At 42.4% G+C, this 20,943-nt stretch overlaps 1 protein-coding gene across 3 annotated transcripts in view; it reads left to right on the top strand.

The window, feature by feature from the left end:
- Positions 1–20,943, top strand: part of camk2g2 (calcium/calmodulin-dependent protein kinase (CaM kinase) II gamma 2) — a 346,094-nt gene that overhangs the window by 292,584 nt on the left and 32,567 nt on the right. For 2 of the 3 annotated variants that reach the window (XM_068020525.1, XM_068020524.1), the window contains one exon: positions 8,236–8,284. In XM_068020525.1, the coding sequence (XP_067876626.1) occupies positions 8,236–8,284 (49 nt within the window). Of the gene's footprint in view, positions 1–8,235; positions 8,285–13,868; positions 14,729–20,943 lie in introns of those variants that run through there. The other variant, XM_068020526.1, reaches the window with a different exon arrangement.

The following is a 20,943-nucleotide window of genomic DNA, read 5'->3' as shown; positions in this document are numbered from 1 at the left end:
TGGCCCATCGTGTCTGTGCCGGCCAAAAAACGATCCACCTATTCTAATCCCAATTTCCAGCATTTGGTCTTTAGCCCTGCAGCTTACGGCACTTGAGGTGCATATCCAGCTCCTTTTGAATGAGTTGAGGGTCTCTGCCTCAACTACCCTTTCAGGCAGTGAGTTCCAGACCATCGCCACCCTCTGGGTGAAAAAGGTTTTCTTCATCTCTCCTCTCATTTTTCTACCAATCACTTTAAATCTATGCCCCCTCGTCACTGACCTCTCTGCTAAGGTGAATAGACACTTCAGCCAGAATTTTACAGTGGGCGGACGGGAGCCGGACTCCGACCAAAATGTCGGTGACGAGCCTGCTTCCGCCCAGCCTGGGGATCCGTCTTGTATTTTACAGATTGGCCCGAGGCGGGACTTCCACCCACTTGAGGGAGGAGGTCCCGCCTCAGTGAGCTGCCGGCCAGCTCTTAGTCTCAGCAGCGCCACTGGGAGTGGTGGCCACTGCTGGGACTGCAGCCCAGCTGACACCATGGAGCCCAGAGTGTGGGTACGTTTGGGTTTTCTCATCAGGAGGATCGGTCGTGCCCTGGTGAGGCTACGGTGGTCGCTTGGGGGTAGGGGGGCATCTTGGATCCAGGGGGTGGGTGGCGAGGGGAGCCATCGATCGGGCACCCTGTGCCCACCAACTGCCATGCCACCCCCCACAGAGCGCAGAAAGGCTGGCAGCTATCGCTGGGTGGCCTTTCACATCCCCAGCACACCCGCTTGCCACGGGTAAAATACCCGTGGAGGGCGAGGGCCCTTAAGTGGCCGTTAAGTGGCCGTTTCCCACCCCCCCGCCAGACCTCCTAAATTTGTCCAGAGGTGGAATCGGGGCGGGTAGGCCTCCCGGAGCCTGCCGCTCAATTTTATGCCGTCCCCACATCACCATCCGACCTGCTGGGGCAATGTAAAATTCCGGCCTTCACCTCCACTCTGTCCACGGCCCTAGAAATGTACAAAATTTTGATCAGATCTCCCCTCAGTCTTCCCTGTTCCAAGGAGAACAACCCCAGCCTATCCAACCTTTGCTCATAGCTGCAGTTTTCCAGTCCTGGCAACATCTTTGTAAATCTCCTCTGTACCCTCTCTAGTGCAATTACATCCTTACATCCAATTACACCCACAATGAGGTGACCAGAACTGCACACAGTACTCAAGTTGTGGCCTAACCAATGAGCTATACAGTTCCAGCATAAACTCCCTGCTCCTGTATTCTATACCTCGGCTAATAAAGGAAAGGATTCCATATGCCAGTTCCAGTTCTGATGAAAGGTCACTGACCTGAATGGTTAACTCTGTTTCTCTCTCCACAGATGCTGCCAGACCTGCTGAGTATTTCCAGCATTTTTTGCTTTTATTGAAGAATTCCATATGCCTTCGTAACCACCTTATTGACCTGTCCTGCTACCTTCGGGGATCTGTGGACATTCAATCCAATGTTCCTCACTTCCTCTACACTTCTCAGTATTTTCCCATTAATCGTGTATTCCTTTGCCTTGTTTGTCCTCCCCAAATGCATCACCTCACATTTCTCCAAGTTGAATTCCATTTGCCACTTTTCTGCCCATCTGACCACATCATCAATATCTTCCTGCCATCAACAGCTATCCTCCTCACTTTCTACCACACAATCTTTGTGTCATCCGCAAACTTCTTGATCAGGTTCCTACATTTACGTCCAAATCGTTAATATATGGAGCTAAAGGCAGGGGACCCAGTACTAAGCCCTGCGGAACGCCACTGGAAACAACCTTCCAGTCGCTAAAACACCCGTCAACAATTACCCTTTGTTTCCTGCCACTGAGCCAATTTTGTATCTACCTTGCTGCATTTCCCTGGATCCCATGGGATTTTATTTTTTTAACCAGTCTGCCATGTGGGACCTTGTCAAAAGCCTTGCTAAAATCCATGTAGACCACATCAACTGCACTACCCTCAGCTAACTTCCTTGTTACTTCTTCAAAAAATTTGATCAAGTTGGTCAAAAAAGATCTTCCCTTAACAAAACCATGCGGAGTATCCTTGATTAATCTGTGCCTTTCTAAGTGACAGTTTATCCTGTCTCTCAGAATAAATTCCAATAATTTGCCTGACTGGCCTGCAATTATTCAGTCTATCCTTCGCTCCCATTTTAAACAGAGGTTCAATGTTAGCAGTTCTCCAATCCTCCGGCACCACACCTGTATCCAGTGAGGACTGGAAAATGATGTTCAGACCCTCTGCTATTTCCTCTCTTGCTTCTTTTAACAGCCTAGGATACATTTCATCTGGCCCTGGTGATTTACCAACTTTCAAGGATGCTAATCCCATTAATACTTCCTCTCTCCCTATATTTATCCAATACTTCATACTCCTCCTCCTTAACTACAAGAGCTGCATCGTCCCCCTCTTCTGTGAAGACAGACACAAAGTATTCATTAAGAACCAAAGCAATATCTTCCGCTCCTACACATAGGTTACCTTTTTGGTCTTTTATGGGCCCTACTCGCTCCTTAGTTATCCTCTTACTCTTAATGTATTGATAAAACATCTTTGGGTTCACCTTGATTTTGCTTGCCAATATTCTTTCATGCCCTCTCCTTGCTTTCCTAATTTCCTTTTTGATTTCTCCCCTCCACTTTCTATACTCTTCACCATAGATCTGCTTTATTAATATATTCCTCCTTTCATTCCTGGAGGTCTAATTGTAGTAAGGATTGGTACAATTTGCCTTCTGTTAAAGGGCTATAAAGGGCCTTCAACTTCAGCTTTGTTGGCGTGGCCCATTACTTCCGTGCCCAGTTTAAAACTGATCCATACATTCCTGGGCAGTCCAAGGTCTGTCCCCGGTTTGTGGTGAGTCAGCTGGTCCCATCCAGGTAACAATTCATTGTTATGTTGGGGTCGGTATTTCCAACTGTGGAAGAGGGCCAACTTAACATAAGAAATAGGAGCAGAATTAGGCGATATGGCTCCTCGAGCCTGTCCACCATTCAATAAGATCATGGCTGATTTTCTAGCTGAACCCCACTTTCCTGTCCTATCTCCATATCCCTTGATTTCTTTAGTGTCCAAAAATCTATCAGTCTCACTCAAACATACTAAATGACTGAGCATCCATAGCCATCTGAGGTAGAGAATTTTGAAGATTCACAACCCACTGAGTGAAGAAGTTTGTCCACATCTCAGTCCTAAATGGCCGACCCCTTATCCTGAAACTATGACCTCCCCCTTCTAGACTCTCCAACCAAGGGAAACAGCCTCTCAGCATCTATCCTATCAAGCCCTCCATTGTAGTTCTGAGGGAGTGTTGCGCTGTGGTGGTGCTGTCTTCAGATGAGATGTTAAACCAAGGCCCCTTCAGTCCTCTCAGATGGACATGAAAGTTTCCAGGGCACTATTCCGAAGAAGAGCAGGGGAGTTCTCCTGTGTCCCAGCCGATATTTATCCCTCGACTGTCATCACTAAAACAGATTATCTGGTCATTATCTCATTGCTGTATGTGGGAGCTTGCTGTGTGCAAATTGGTTGCCATGTTTCCTTCATTACAACAGTGCCTACACTTCAAAGGTACTTCATTGGCTGTAAAGCTCTTTGGGATATCCTAAGGTTGTGAAAGGCACTATAGAAATGCAAGTCTTTTTGCTGTGAAAGTTAGTCCCTCCCTAGACTTCTTGTCCGCGAGGGCCTCGAAGCCAAAGCGTGTGTTTTGATAAAGCTTTGTGTTCTGTGCATTGGTTTGAAATGTGACCCAAAATTGATGCAAAATAATTATCATCAGCATGTGCACATGTGTGCCTGTATGTTTTATTTTACTGTTTCTTTCAGTTTGCCTTCTCTCAGTGGGAAAAAGCTCATCACAGTCATACAGCCACGCTGGCTAAAGGCAGAAGGCTGGTGTCTAAATTCGGCAGAAAGTACAATGATGCAAAAACATGGCTAAGGAAAGACAATAAGATGCTGGTAGCCTGTCTTCCTTAAGCTGATAAGCGTGTGAATATGTCTCAAAGCTTCTCGGGCTGTTGTCTAAAAGTGCATTCCTGCCCTTCGTAACTAAAAACCACCTGAAGATTTTCATCAATCTTCGCAAGGAATTCACTGTAACAAATACCTTTACAGCACAGCCTGTAAACAGTTCTGTTCTCTGATATGAGACATTTACAGAGGTGAGCCACTGTTGCAGACACTGGGGAGCAAGTCGTTATTACAATAATATTTCAAATAAACCTTGAAAATAGCCCGTGAAACTAAGACCTGGATTTGTTTTAAGTAGTGACAATTACTTTAGGGAATGATGCTTTTAATGTTTTAAAGATAGTTGCAGGATTTCTGTAAAGGTTAATGGTTATGATTTTCCATCTTGCAGCCAACAGCAAATTCCTATAAGCCATTAACTAATGGTCCATTTTGCAAATGACGAGGTACAGATGCGTTAGAAGTGTTAACCGCCTACAAACCCAACAATAAAAGAAATACAACTCCCTTTGGCAAATCTCAAGAACAGCAAACAAATCTTTCTACCCATCACAAGGAGTATTTGTTGGATAAGAGCTACTGCTTATTTGAAGCACAGTGATGCAGTGAATTGGATGGAGTACAACCTTCCACAGCCTGTGACTTGCATTACCAAGGCTGGCTTGGTACCAAAGCACTGTCACTGTGATGGCTGCAGAGGTGGAGGAGGCAACAGCTCTTTTCCACCCATAGCAGCTCCAATTAAAATTATTTGTATCCTGGGGGATAATTAACTAAATCTCTGCATGAATTATCTCAGGGCCAGTAAAAGGAACAAAATATCAACCAACATTCCAGCTCCTGATTTGCAATCCGTTTATCCCCCATCCTGGAAAGAGCATGCCTTTAGGCAATGGCGTGAATGGGTTTGGCACTCATGGTTGAAGAGCCAAGTTTCATTTAGAGTCGGAATGTGAATAACAGCCATTTTAATGTCCAGGGAACCATACCTTAGCAAGGAGTCAAAGCCTTAAAGGGAGTGAAAAAGCTGTTCAATTTTGAATTTGCAACTCTCATTTTTAAAAAAAAAATCCATTAAAACTGGAAAATGTCAGACTGTGTCATACTTTGAAATTTTCAAAACCCGTCCTAAGCTGCCACAGTCTTGGTGCCTTTGCACAAATCCTTTAATGTGTGTTTATAAGTTGCATTGTGACTGATCTTAGCATGTGCACGCTTCCAGAGCTTTCCTGTGTGGTTTGACTCTGGGTGACAATGATTCTCTGCCGAAACAGAACTTCCAACCACGAACCTAATGGTGCTGGATTACAAGTTACAGTTTTGACATTTGTGGCCATGACTGGGCATTTATTGCATAATTTATATGTAGTCGATGTCACAAACATCATCAGCAGCAGAACTGTAGGGATTTTGGCCACATGATAGGTGACTATTTCTTTTTATTAGAGAGCTGAAATTTGCACACATTGGATTCAAAGCTGAATCCCTTTGAGAAAACACTTGTCACAGTTGCAGCATGCACATAGTTTTACCGAGATCTCGAAGACTGTGTGTGGGGACGTAGTGTGAAATGCTGTCCCCCTTCAGGTATCACACACCTTCTATGTTTCAAGTGATTACAGGATGGTCCTTGGTTCAGGCACAACAACCAGCAAGGGGACTGTTGAGGAATGTGGTTGCTGAGTGGAGAATCTTTCCTCAATCCAAGGGTAATGGACAATGAGAGATGAACAGGCGGCTGGAGGTCACGGTCCTGCGCTCAACCTCACCCACCTCTTGGATGTGCCTGAACTAATTCAAATTGTGGGAAAACGCTATGAAAATAACATCATATTTAACATTGGAAGATTCAATTGGGAAGGTAAATAAAAACAAAGGACACCCAACTTAGTATTCTGATTCATTTGGGAAATGAGCAGTATTTCTTAAGAAGGGAGGTGACTCTTGGTCTGTCAGCAGCCACTAGGTTGCCTCATCTGTTTCTTCATCCATCACCTGGACTAACTTTACAAGTTGCTTCAGGAACAAATATAGAAATCCTATGAGAATTGTTCAATGTTTAAGGGTTCAAGTAACAGCAAATGAAAAATTAGCAAATTATAAGTAAGAAAGGAGGGGCCAGTCGGTTTTCCAACCATCCCAGATAGTTCCAGAATCTCCAGAAAGGGAAGGTTTATCTTTCGCTTCCCTAGTGCTGGAGGCTTCGTAGTTACAGCAGTTATGGCGGCAGCAGAGCAGGACCAGCCACCAGGTTATTCCGGGCCTGCCTTAGTTGCAATTTGAACTGCCTGCTGAGTGCAGCCTGCAACTAGTAATCAAAATTAAAATGTGAACGTAAAAGGCCTTTTGCTTAATACAGCCTGATCGAACTAGAGGTGCTTGTGCCAAATAAACACTGCGCTCAAATTGGCCGTGGTGTCCAATTAATGTATTTGTGAAGTATGTTAAGTGCCAGGGTCCAATTTGGATTCAGATTTAATATCCACCTAATCGTGTGCTTTCTACACTGCTCATTAAAGGAACAAAACTGGTTGTGCAACAAATGAAAGTTCCAGAGTTCTATATTTAAAAAAAGATCCTTTCACTTACATTTCTATATTCTAAAACTACTTGATTTGATAAGCAATGACATCATTGCAAACAAGCCTGTTATAACAAAGTTGGAGTTGCTGATGTACATGGATACTTTGCCATTGATTTATTTCCCTTGGCTACTTCAATCCTGGTGCCCATAATAAATGTCTATCTAACATGATTCCAAGAGGCTTCTGTCCAAATTATTTATCCAGTTTTAAATAAAAAATGTTTTATATTACAACATAATTACATTATCTTAGAAACGCTATAATGCTGAGTAATACAGTGGCTTGTGCCTCAAAGCAGAGTTACAGGTACCTCTGAATTACAGTATGTCTTGGGTTGACAGCTATGATTATGTCAAAAGGTCTCCTGAGTGGCTGAAAGCAGCAAGAAGCCAACTTCAGTACGGGTTTAAGAAGAAGGAAATTGCGCTCAAAGACACCCAAAACGCCTATCGTATTAAATTTGCTAAGTAAGCCACACACTGGTGGCACAGTGGCGCAGTGGTTAGCACCGCAGCCTCACAGCTCCAGCGACCCGTGTTCATTTCTGGGTACTGCCTGTGTGGAGTTTGCAAGTTCTCCCTGTGTCTGCGTGGTTTTCCACCGGGTGCTCCGGTTTCCTCCCACATGCCAAAGACTTGCAGGTTGATAGGTAAATTGGCCATTAGCAATTGCCCCTAGTATAGGTAGGTGGTAGGAAAATATAGGGACAGGTGGGGATGTGGTAGGAATATGGAATTAGTGTAGGATTAGTATAAATGGGTGGTTGATGGTCGGCACAGACTCAGTGGGCCGAAGGGCCTGTTTCAGTGCTGTATCTCTAAACTAAACTCTTTATTTGGGTGTCACTGTTCTGTGATGCACAGTTGCACCTACTGCTGTGCACATCCACCAATAGATGGAGTTTCAGAAGCCACAGATTCCCATAGCTATACCTGCAGCATCAGTAATGGCTCCCTATAGTAACACCACAATTCCCGGCCAGAATGGAGATGGTCGGGTAATTCCTCCTATCAGAGACTGCACTGCTGCAAGTAACTGGGATTGATTTTTACACACACAATTTGTATTATGTACCTATCCTCCAGTCACTGCATTTTGCTGGAGAAATCACCCTGCTTTTATCGGGATCTTTGCTGTAGTTTTGTTCATGAGTACTGTTTGCTGTAGTTTGTAATGACCCTTTTGAATAGACTTTGCTTTGCTGCTTGCTGTAAAATGTGTTGCCGTGAGTCCTGCCATAAGTTGTTCAGTAAGAAACTCAGAGGAAACATCACTTGTGTTGCTCAGAGAAGTGCAAATCCATCTTGCAGGTTGCGAAAATCCCTTGAATTCCATGTACAGATCCAGTTAAAGATGATTATCTGTTTGTAAAACATACCTTGTGGGCGATTTAATCAAGTAACATGATTAGGCCAGTACCATAAACATTAAAAATAAAATGTACTGTTATGCACCGCATTCCTAAAGTGAAAATAAAAATTGCGTGTACACGTGCGTGTGTGTGTCTGAGAGAGATCAGTTTTTAGGGAAAATACACACCTCATCTTTTTCTTATTTTGTGGTCCATATTCCTCATATCTTGTACGCTTCAGTCATTCAAATAAATGAGCAATGTTGAAGATTGCTCTTGTATTTTTAAAAAATTGTTTTTGTTTCCTAGGGATCAACTGAGAGCTGCAATACGACCATTGAAGATGAGGAGGGGAAAGGTAGGTTTTTATTTATGCTGACTCAGTGTTTGATATCAACCTGTGTCAGAGAGACCTTTGTAACAAACCAGACCTGCAGACAAACTGGAGCCAGTAATCTTTTTCTGTTCTTATTTAGTGAAGTTGCACACTATTTGTGATTGTATCTGAATATTTATGCTTTCAACTTGCCTACTTGAATCAGCCGCAAGTATGAAGATGAATGACTGACAGTTTTAAAGTAGGGTGCGTATCCTGGGCCATGCGCAAGGGTGGATTCATCTTCCTTTCCAGTCTGTCTCTGGCGCTGATGATCAGATCCCACAGCTAACCAGGCGCCTTGGTGATTTTAGTTAAACAGCCAAGCACTGAACATGATTTTATGATGTACATGCACTCGCACAAGTGTGAACTCTCAACCCATTCATCATCCCCATCTTGCTTGCTATCTGCCCCATTTAAATTTGCTTCTAATTGTTATGTGCTTAGTTTAATGTTGCTTGCAGTTTTGGGAGTAAGCTTCAACACAAAACAACATTTAGGCTTCAAACGCCATGTATGCTGCAGCTTTGTCATTCCAAAAGCAACCGCTGATGTATCAAACTACAACAAGAGAGCGTGTATGCATGGCAAAGCAGAATTGAGGTTCTTGGAGAACAAATGTTGAAAGATCGATTATACCCCTGCCTCCTACAGATGACCAGATTAGCTGTGGAAGGTTCTATAAGAGCAGGTAGTACCCCAGTTGTTTTGCAGTTGGAAAGTCAGGTCAGGTAAGTGTTATACATGAACATAAAGTAACCCCGTTACAGCCAAGATCCATGAGTGGAAAATGTAAGTAGTAAACACATTCCAAATTAAGAATGCTACTTATTTGTAGCCTAGCCAGTGGCGAGACACAGCAAAGCAAATTCACTAATGAGCAACTCTAAAATACAATTCCTAAAGGATTAAAGAATTTTGAAGTAATGGATCAGGGTCTTTAGACAGCATGGTTTTGCTAAAAAATTTTATAGTGCCTCCAAAACTGCTTTGTTACTTGGTTGTATCTGTAGATCATTGTTTTAGGTCAACTGTACTCAACTGGAAGTTTGCTAGGTATTAGCAGTCAAACAGAAATGTTGCCCTGTACAGGTGCTATTCATTGGTATTCATTTGGTAATCTTGAAGGTAGCACATCAAGCAAAATTAAACTGCAGGAGTTCTAACCTGTTAAACCACTTACAAGTAAGTTAACTACCAAACTACCACAGCTTACACTTCTTCCAACATGTGTCTCATTCCTTAACACACACTAAACTACATGACAGAAGATGCGTCAACTCCCTGCCTCCTTGCCAAGATCAGAAGATGTTCCCAAGTCATCAGAAACTACTTGAAGGAAAGATGTTGGATCCGTGATGGTCAGCAATTAGTCCACTCCCTCCACTCCCCTTAGATAATCCTCTCCCTATGAGTGTGTCAAACTGATCTAGCAAAATGTGTCTTCTTTTCTTCAAGTCCTATTCCAGGTTACCCACCTGGAATGTTTATGGTTGGACCTCTTTGTTCTACCTTTGGATATCCTGCCCAATTTATAGGGAACCTCCTGTGATCTTATTGAATTTTCCTGAGATATGAATAGCTGAAGAGTTTACGTTGGTAATTTAGCCTCCATGGAGACTTTAGAAATACATTCTTTTGTCAAGCGGCTCGTTGTGACTCTTTTGTGTTAGAATGATGGGATTTGCTTTGTTACCTGCCAGCTGTACCTAGTTATTCAATAGCTCTATGGAGCTGAAATGTTAAAAAATTTTCGGAAGGAAACTGCCACTGCAAAGCTCAGTGAAGCATCTACAATCTGTTCTTGAACTTCCCAGCCTAGTCATTTGTATATTCTTGATCATTGTTCAAGCTTTCTTGCAAATGGCTAGTTTTTTTTGTGTGAGATGTTCATGAATAGTATCTTAATGACAGTTCAAGTTTTCCCCAACATGGATTGTGTTTTCAAGCAAGCTGCATCAAGTCCCTAAATGTTGGTGAATTCAGCCCATTGTGTGAAGAGCTGGTCAAGGGGTGGTTCTTGTGAGTTCAAGATGTCCAAAACAAGACAATGTTCAGCTAAATGGATCGCCCATATGAAGCTCAGCCAATGAGATCAAATGTTAAAGAAATGTTGCCATAATCCAAAGAAACCCAGCAGTTCATGAGTGCTCTGCAAAGTTATTCCAGTTCCTTGGGCAAGCATCTATAGTTTGGCTACCACGATACCTCAGGGCAGATTGCCAGGAAGCCGCCTCCTTCCCCCTCCTCCAAAATCCCATTCTGTTCAGGAAATTGAGATCTGACAGAATTTATCTTTCCAATTGCTAAAAGGATAAAGATGTGAAGAAGTAGTATTGGAATAGCAACAGGCTTATCACAGATTTCTCATAGCCAAATGTGCACTCCAGCATCATTGAAAGTTGATTACTGACCTCAACCGGGTCATAATGACAGCAAGTCACCAAGGTCTCCAAACTTCAAAATGTCAAAAAGTCTTCAGTCTTTCTTTTCATAACCTGTAATCATGGCGAGATTCAAGACCAAATGAACTTTTGCCTTTCTGCTCCATGGGATATTTCTGTCTTCCCAGAGCCTACAACACCTGCTTTTCAAGGTAGCAATGCATCACTGGATTCAGACTCCCCTCCGGTTGTGCAGCTCTCTTCGATTTTTGAACGTGCCGTTTCCAGGCATAGGAATTTTTTTTAAATGCTGTGTTTTTTCTTTCATTTTATTTGAACACTTTGATTTATTAGTTAGAAAAATATTGAAAATGAGAAAAAGGTTTTTTGACTGGGAGTCACATTGGCTATTTTCCAATCTAATGAAACCTTGCCCGAATCAAGGGAATTTTGGAAAATTAAAACCAACGCATCAACTATCTCACGAGCCACATCTTTTAAGACCTGAGGATGAAGTCCATCAGGTCCTGGGGACTTGTCAGCCCGCAGCTCCAACAATTTGCTCAGTACTGCTTCCCTGATTGTAATTTTCTTGAGTTTCTCGCTCCCTTCCATTTCCTGATTTACAGTATTTCTGAGATGTTACTTGTATTCTCTATTGTGAAGACCAATGTAAAATACCTGTTCAATTCATCTGTCATCGCTTTATTTTCCATTATTAATTCCCCAGACTCACTTTCTATAGGACCAATGCGCACTTTGTTAACTCTTTTCTTTTTTAAATATCTATAGAAACTCTTGCTATCTGTTTTTATATTTCTAGACACCTTTCTCTCGTACTCTAATTCTTCCCTCCTTATTAATCTTTTAGTCATTCTTTGCTGTATTTTATATTCTGACCAATCTTATTGTAATGTTCTGGCTGTGCAGCAGGTTTCTGTTCCGATGAGCCACATTCCGAATGTGTTTACAGAACAACAGTCATGTAGGATACCATTTTCAGTTCAGTTTCTGATAACTCCTTGATGTTGCTGTAACCAGACAAACTCAACAGTACTACGAATGTATGATTGACAATACATGTCACAAAGACAACGTTGAATATCAAGGAAGGTACCGACTCTGTGAATGTCTGCATCAAGCCTAGAAGTCTTCAGAATGAAAGATGTCAGTTCTTTTCACTTCAAAAGAAAAATGCTGTCACTTAAATAAAGGAATTGAATCAAATGAATCTTTTGATGAACAAAGCAATCTCATCTTTCATACTTGGCTACAATGATGAACGATGTAGGAGAGACATAGTGGACTGAAAATCCACAATACACCACTAATTCTCACCACTCTCCCAATGTCAGACATACATGAAGAAAGTAATACATCAGCATCATATGCAAAAGGGCTATCTCACAATATATTTAGTCCTCTAAGTTTGCTGTACAACCTTGTACTAGGCGGGATGTGTAGGTGGACTTTAGGTAGCATTCAGAGTACATTGGATTACGAGTGAGAGAGGCGAGCATCATGAGTGGCCTGTCTGATTCTGAGGACAGGCATGAACTTTCCCCTGTGAATCCATCAATAGCAGGACCTAACCAGTGGTGTCAGGGTGAGGAATCCTTATTACAGAGCAAGAACAACTGCATTCTCGGTGGGGGATCTATCTCCTTGAGTACGACCTGGAAGATGCAGAGAAATAAAGCAAGGGGAAGTGGAAGAAAAAAAGGAATTTTTCATAATTAGTCTGCTCTTGTAGCTTTGCTGCAGTCTCCAAATATGACAACTGCTATTTGTCCAGTGAGACCCAGTCAGTAACTATTCTGAGTGGAGTGAGTAATAAAACATGATGAGTGTGTTATGCACTAGCCTTAGGGCAATTTAGAAATAATTTATCCTGAATATGACAAAAACTAGCACTATGAAAAATTATGTAAGGAAAAATATTAGACCAAGGTATTATTCTACACATCACAGTGTTGCACATGTGTAAATTAAAGTATTGTTTTTTTTTAACATTGAATGCTACTGGTAAAGGCAAGGCAACCTCAGTGCAAAATCTTGCAGTAAAGGAAATGGAGGAGAGAGTGAATTTATATGTAATGTTATCAAAAATGATCCAGTATCCATCCAAGTCCTGTGAGATCCTATTGCATATCCTTTATGTCCTGTGAGATGGAACATTATATCCCATTTTTGCTGTGAGATCTTGTTTGACATTTGAGATTTCATATTGCATTCAATATGTGTTGAGATTTTTCCATTACATCCTTGTGAGGGCTTACATTACATCATCAGAGATTATATGTCACATTGCATATGTCCTGTGAGATGTTACATCACATTCGATGTTTCCTGTGAGGTTCTTTATCACATTCTGTATGTCCTGTGAGATCCTAAATGACAATGAATTCATCCGACAGCATGAACCAACTAAGTCTAGCTATTGCTGTGGGGAAGTGGGCCTAATTGGATAACTTTCAAAGAGCCAGCATAGCTTCGATGGGCTGAATGGCCACCTTCTGTGCTGTATGATTTACTAAACTCTATTTGAAAGAAATAATATAAGTGTAATTAAAAATGATGAGCCAATCTTGGTCTGATCAGCAAACAACTCGAGTTTAATTCTTGTAGTCATCGTATAAACTATGCACCAATGGCTGTCTCATATTCCTTTTCACACTGCAGAGGACTATTTAGCTATATTGTCCTTTTCATGGAATTTACATAGTTTGTTCATTGTCAGGTTACAAGTTGACTTGGAGCGAACTGAGCTTGCCACTGTGAGGTACAGGGTTCTTGGTTATTTGCCTGAAGATGGAATTAATCAGCAGAGGGAGTTAAATTGCTTATTTCTAAACTCTGTGACGCATTAATGGCAGCCAAAAGGTGAAGCATCAGTGAGCAAGCAGTTTGTAGCAGTTCAGCAGAACCCAGATAGCTGGACCAATGCCCCTCTGGTAAATATCCAGTGTCCATTAACACATGAATGCCCTGTGATAACAAGCTTGGCACAAAGGCAGTCAGAAATCAGAGTATGTGAACTTTAGGGCACAGGCAGTTCAGTTGGTTAACCTTAGTGACTGATGACAAAGCCTAGACTGGAGCAGGAGCAGCCAATTGAAGATCATGTATTTGTATATTTCTTTAAATCCTGTGAATGTTGTCATTTTCTTGTTCTGTAGAGTTCCGTAAATTTAAAGCTTAAAAAGCTGGAAAAAAACAGGCATCACGCAGAGTAAATGGAAAAGGAGAGATCTTACCCATTACTGCTTCTGAGACAGAATGACAAGGGCCTGGGCTCCACCTCATCTCAAATTAGGACTTTGCTGGCATAGTACTGTTATCTATGAAAATATTTGTATAGACAAGTATTTGCACGTACCAACCTCATACCCATCAATCAATTTATGAATTAGGCGCTTCTCGGCAAAGCAGCTTTTTCCATGTGTGTGTGTTATTGATCTGATTTATTGGATAATGATATTAAAATAACTGCTTCAATTGATGGGTTCAAATTGAACAAATGTAAAACCATCCATTGATTTTCTTTTTCCCCATCTGCTGCCCCTTTTTTTTAATGTGTCTGTGGAAAAGAATGTGTTTATTTTTTTGTATCGTTTTACTTCTATGTTTTCTTTTTCTGTCTCCTGTTTGTAACGGCTGTTTATTCTTCCCACTGTTGCTGTGCAATGAATGCCAGCATCCGCACCCGATGTTGCCAGTAATGGTGTTATGAAGAGTCAGTCCACTGCCTTGCACTCAGCTGAGTCAGTTCATGCTGACCAACCCCCTGAGGTGACACCCAGTAAGTCAGCAGCAATCGCCCCTGTTTGCTGCCCTCCAGTGTGTTGTGTGATGTTGAGTGAAGCAGTACTCCACCCTGGGAGCAGGTTTTGCATGCAAAGTTGGAAAATAGGATCATGATCGGTTTTAGTCAGTTGACTTATAAGATTTTTCACTTGCACTTTGCAACCTAATTTGCAAACGTAAAGCTTTGTAAGTGTGTGGTCAGTGGTAAACTTACAAAGGTGTGTATTTTGTTTGAGATAAAAATGTACAATAACAAGCCAGTGCGTTCAGTTTTTTTTACATTAATAAACCTTCTAAACTACAAATTTATATTATCTTTCCCACGTGCAAAGCTAATAGCTACCTATTATCATCACTGTTGCTAAGCAGCATGTACTTTGCAGGTTTGTGCATTGTGATTGCCCAGCCAGCTTGCTCTTGTGCACTCTCTAGTGGCTGTTTTACAGAAGAGCAATGTGACAGGAGCCTCCTCATCCCGGTCTGTGCAGTGGTGTGATGTGCTATAATGAGGGAGATGTTATTAAAAGGGGCAAAAATAAAAACAAAATAACTGATATTCTCACAGCCGCACTGCAGTGGATCACTCCTCTCTTCCCCCTCTCTCGTCACCCTCTTTAGAGTTTGTTTAGAGCCCAGTAAGTAGGGAGTTCATAGCTCATGCAATTATGTAAAGATATTTTCAAGGTTTTGCAAGTTCAGCAATTGAATTTTGATATACCAAATGAATGATTATTCTCAAAAGGCATTCACAGTGATAGAATAGGATTTCTCAATGGGCGTTCATGATGGATTTTAGAATACATGGAACGACATATAATTTACAGCACAGTTCAGCCCGAATAGTCCATATTGGCGTTTATGCTCCACATGAGTCTCCTCCAACCCTACTTCATCACACTCTATCAGCATATCCTTCCAGTCCTTTCTCCCTCATGTGCTTATCTAGCTTCTCCTTAAATGCATCTTTGGTATTCCCCTGGATCGATGTGGTATCGAGTTCCACATTCTCACCATTCTCTGGGTAAAGAAGATTCTCCTGAATTCCCTATTGGATTTATTAATGACTATTTTATATTTTGGGGCGGCACAGTGGCGCAGTGGTTAGCACCGCAGCCTCACAGCTCCAGCGACCCGGGTTCAATTCTGGGTACTGCCTGTGTGGAGTTTGCAAGTTCTCCCTGTGTCTGCGTGGGTTTTCTCCGGGTGCTCCGGTTTCCTCCCACAGCCAAAAGACTTGCAGGTTGGTAGGTAAATTGGCCATTATAAATTGTCCCTAGTATAGGTAGGTGGTAGGGAAATATAGGGACAGGTGGGGATGTGGTAGGAATATGGGATTAGTGTAGGGTTAGTATAAATGGGTGGTTGATGATCGGCACAGACTCGGTGGGCCGAAGGGCCTGTTTCAGTGCTGTATCTCTAATCTAATCTAATTTATGGGCCCCTAGTTTTGGACTTCCCCCGCCCCCCGCACAAGTGGAAACATCTTAACGCCTATCTTATCAAACCCCTTCATAATTTTGAAGACCTCTTCTCGTCACCACCTCAGCCTTTTCTTTAAGGAGTTAAAGTGCAGAATGCTCTATTCAATTAGAACTGGTAATGCTCAGACTCGTGAGGGGGACAGTTGATTTCCTCAGATGGCTGGACAGAGAGGTTGGAGTGAACTGCATTCCTAGTGGCTCGTACATCTTCAGTGCAAAACTGCTGCTAATTTGAACATCGAGCACAAGACATTTTAAGAACAAACCTACCTTCCCTTCATGTCCCTCCAATCCCTCCTTTCTCCTCGAGGACAGATAATTTTCTTCGGAACCCACAATTCCATTACTGTTCAGGTTTCTATCCTCCAGTCTTGAAGCTTGCTTGTTTGTTTAACCTGTGACCTTTTGTCTTTGAACCCTTCCCTATAATGGCTGAATCAACATTGTCGCTTTGCCAATTTAAAAGCATCAGTTGGGTCACCTCAAAGCCTCTTTTGCAATCAAAACAGACCTAATTTCTTTAACCTTTCTCTTAACTTAAATTGCTGACAGTCGAAGTAATTTTTTTTATAGCTTGGCTCGGTACTCTTTCAAGGGCAGCAGTGGCTGTGATTAAGTGATCAGAACTGCACACAGTATGTTAGATCAAAATCGACCAATGCCCTTTTCATCAACAATGCAACCTCATTGATTTGTTCTCCAACTCTCTGCTAATGAAGCATAATTTGCCTACTTCACTCCATCTAAGCTGTGACCTGGCAGTTTGATACATTTATCCATTATAAGCACTAAATCTCACGATTAACAATTACTTCATTGTCCCATATAACACACACGTCCTTTTTTGGTTCCACGCTCCTATAATAATCATTTAACACCCGAGACCAACATCCTTTTTGAATCTGCTCTTTATGATGTGCCTTATCCCTTTTTTTGGTATTATCTGCAATGTCCCGATTTTACTGACAACATCATTGTCTAAATCACATGTTGATAAATAAATAAGGGTCCCCAGAGGTTCTCCAATGCCCTCCCTCCTACACCAATTCTCCAGCCACATGTTCAATCGATCAATCCTCCTATTCCTATGCTCACTAGCACCTGGCACTGGGAGTAATCCTGAGATTTCTGCTCTTGAGGTCCTGCTTTTTAATTTCCTTCCTAACTCCCTAAGATCTGCTTTCAGGACCTCATCCCTCTTCCTATTTATGTCATTGGTACCAATGTGGATCACGACCTCTGGCTGTTCACCCTCCCCCAGAAGGATGTCCTGCAGCCGCTCTGTGACATCCTTGACCCTGGCACCAAGGAGGCAACACACCATCCTGGAGTCACATTTACTGCTGCAGAAACGCCTGTCAGATCCCCTGACTATCGAATCCCCTATCACTATTGCTCTTCCATTCTTCTTCCTCCCCTCCTTTGCAGCTGAGCCACCTGTGGTGCCATGGACTTTGCTTTGGCTGCAGTCACCCGAGGTACCATCGCCCTCACCAGTATCCAAAATGGAAAACAGATTAGCAAGCAAGATAACTCGGGGACTCCTGCACTCCCTGCCTGGTTCTTTTAGACTGCTTGGCGGTCACCCATTCCCTCTCTGCCTGCATGCTCCTAACCTGCAGTGTGACCACCTCCCTAAACCTGCTATCCATGTAGTCCTCTGCCTCACGGATGCACAACAGTGACTCCAGCTGCCACTCAAGTTCCGAAGCCCAGAGCTCAAACTTCTGCAGCCACTGACACTTCCTGCAGATGTGTTCGTCTAGGAACAAATGTGCAGTGTATTTCTTAAATGGTAAGAGATTAGAAAGTGTAGATGTACAAAGGGACCTGGGTGTACTTGTCAATAAGTCACTGAAAGCTAACATGTAGGTGCAGCAAGCAATTAGGAAGGCTAATGGTATGTTAGCCTTTATCGTAAGAGGATTTGAGTACAGGAGTAGCGATGTCTTGCTTCAATTGTATAGAACCTTGGTTAGACCGCACCTGGAGTACTGTGTGCAGTTTTGGTCCCCTTACCTTAGGAAGGATGTTATTGCTATAGAGGGAGTGCAATGAAGGTTCGGCAGACTTGTTCCTGGGATGGTGGGACTGTCCTATGAAGAGAGATTGGGGAAACTGGGCCTGTATTCACTAGAGTTTTGAAGAATGAGAGGTGATCTCATTGAAACATACAAAATACTTAAAGGGATAGACAGGGTAGATGCAGGTAAGATGTTTCCTGTGGTTGCAGAGTCTAGAACCAGGGGACACACTTTCAAAATAAAGGGGAAGCCACAAATGAGGAGAAATTTCTTAACTCAGACGGTTGTGAATCTTTGGAATTCTCTACCCCAGAGGTTTGTGGGAGCTCAGTCATTATGTATAAAGCAGAGATTGACAGATTTCTAAATACAAATGACATAAAGGGATATGGGGATAGTGTGGGGAAAAAGGCATTGAAGTGGAAGATCAGCCATGATTGTATTGAATGGCGAAGCAGGCTCGATGGGCTGAATGGCCTACTCCTGCTCCTATGTTCCTAATCACGACCTCCTTCCAATTTTCAGTTGAACCGTTTTCACAAATGGCTGCCCTCCAATTTCCAACCCACCCTCTTGTTCTGTGGTTCCTATTATGGAACCTTTTCAAAAATTCCAAAGGATAATATCAACTGCATTTCCCAGTTTTTCATGCAGCAATGTTACAAAAACCTCCCAATGGGTCAGGTGACCATGATTTTTCTTTTCCAAACCCGTGCTGATGTCCTTGAACAATAAGAGAAAAGACTGGAAATACACAGGTCAGTCGATAGCTGTGAAGGGAAAAGCTAAGTTAACATTTGTGATCTGACCCTTTGTAAGATCAGGCGTAAAATATACAGCCCAACTATACCAGTAACATTAGCTCATCTGGCTCTGTATTTTCCAGCTATTTCTGTTTGCGTTTCACATTTTCAACATTTGTAGCTTGTTCCTGTTCATCTGTCCTGTAACAAATTGTGCTTTCCCAAATATTCAACAGCGCATAGTGAACAGGAAGTAATTATCGATAATGCATTGTTTCTGACATCATGCACCCACCAGACTCCTGTGCAGGTTGTGATGCTGCCAAAACTAGAAACCACACGAGCACTTTCTCAGGCCACTGCGGTACACAAAGTGGCTACTACAACAATAACTTGCTGTACTGTTTCTTTAACATTGTAAAACTTCCTAAAGTGGTTCGCGGGAATGTAATCAGAGAAATATTGACACCGAACCAAAGAAGGGGGCTTCAGGGCTTGGTCAAGAAGAGGTAGGTTTTAAGGAGCATCTGAAAGGAGGAGAGAGAAGATGGAGGTGCAGAGGTTTAGGGAGGGAATTCTGGAGCTTGGGCCCCAGACGGCTGAAGGCAAGGCCGCCAATGGTAGGGGCGATGGCAGTGGATGATGGACAAGGAGCCAGAGTTGGAGAAGCACAGCCTTGACAAAGAGTATTTAGAAAAAATATTAGGGGTCAACCTTTGCTCATTAAGGTGACCCATCCTTTAGATTGATTGACCTCAACTAACTCCAGGAAGAGGTGACAGTGGAAGACTAACTGGCCTCTAATTTATTGGCTGCTCTGTCTTTGAAGAGGAATGTCATATTTTCCCACTTCTAGGTCTCTGCCACATGTTTTTCTTATCACAGAACTCTGGAACGTTATAGAACAGACATGTGTATCCAAACAGCATTCTACCCTGTCCAGCTGCATTGCTCTGCAAATGGTGCTGATAACCATTTGAACAGAACTGGATTACTTTATCCCCAACAGTCTGAGCTACATCCCAATCAAGGTTGTAGAGATAACAGAACAGGGTATTACTGCTCCCCAAAATACTACATTACAGGGTGGGCTGCGAGCAAAGAAATACTTTGCGCATTTGTTGAAAATTTCTCCCACTGCTATTATGGTGCAGAACTCATTTTGATTGCATAGATTAGCGCCTCTGGTAGAATGGCAGAGAGTCGAAGTTCAAACAAATGCATTGTGTTCACATGCAATTTTCACATATTCCACAAGTCATTTCAGAGCCCAAAGGGTTTTAACATATTCTGTGTATCCTATCTCTTTAACCTCACTATGATCATGGGTTCTTTGCTTATTGTTGTTGATTTTAAAAAATATTAATTTCAGTATACTATTTAACTTGTGCCATTTCTATTTACTGAGGAAAAACTTGCATTTATGTAAATACCTTTTTATGTTCTCGGACATTCACAGCTGATGAATAGCATGCAGCAATTTAGATAGATAGACTTGCATTTATATAGTGCCTTTCTCAACTTCAGGCAATCCCAATTGTGCACAGTACGGTCCTGCAAATGGTAAATGAGATGAATGACCATTAATCTGCCTTGGTAATGTTGGCTGAGGGATGAATGTTGGCCAGTACATTGGAAAATGTCCCTGTTCTTCAAGTAGTGCCTCAGTTTATTGTCTCATCTGACAATGCTGCATTCCCTCAGTGCTGCACTGACGTCAGCCTCCTGCATGGGGTTTTGAACCTACAATCTCCCAATTCAGAGGCTCAACTGAGCCAAAGCAACATTTGAAGAATAAAATGCTTTCTGCTTAGGAGAGAACAAGCTGAAGATCACCTATAGGGTGCAAACTGGCATTGGGAGAGCTGGTTTAGAGTGAAATATTTCTCTCCAAAATCTCCCTGGGCAAAGCTTGGACATGCCATTTGGAAATCTGTAACCGTTGCATGTTTTGAATAAACAGGTTATACAGAGCCAACAATCTCACCGTACACTTCTCCCAATCGCTGATGTGCCACCAACTGTTGTCTCTGGTTGCCTGTTTGGACTGGGGTATTAGCAATGGCTTTTCAACAACAGACGCCACTTTCATTTTGTAAATAAGCCACAGCAGAGAAACTCAAGTCAGAATTAAATTATTACTGTGGAGCGTAAAGAGCTGGAATCTGAGGCAGGGAGCACTCCAATTGAATGGTCAGC

This window comes from Heterodontus francisci, chromosome 42 (genome assembly GCF_036365525.1).
Source record: "Heterodontus francisci isolate sHetFra1 chromosome 42, sHetFra1.hap1, whole genome shotgun sequence".
NCBI classification, from domain to species: Eukaryota; Metazoa; Chordata; class Chondrichthyes; order Heterodontiformes; family Heterodontidae; genus Heterodontus; species Heterodontus francisci.
This window is presented reverse-complemented; position numbering and strand designations above follow the sequence as displayed.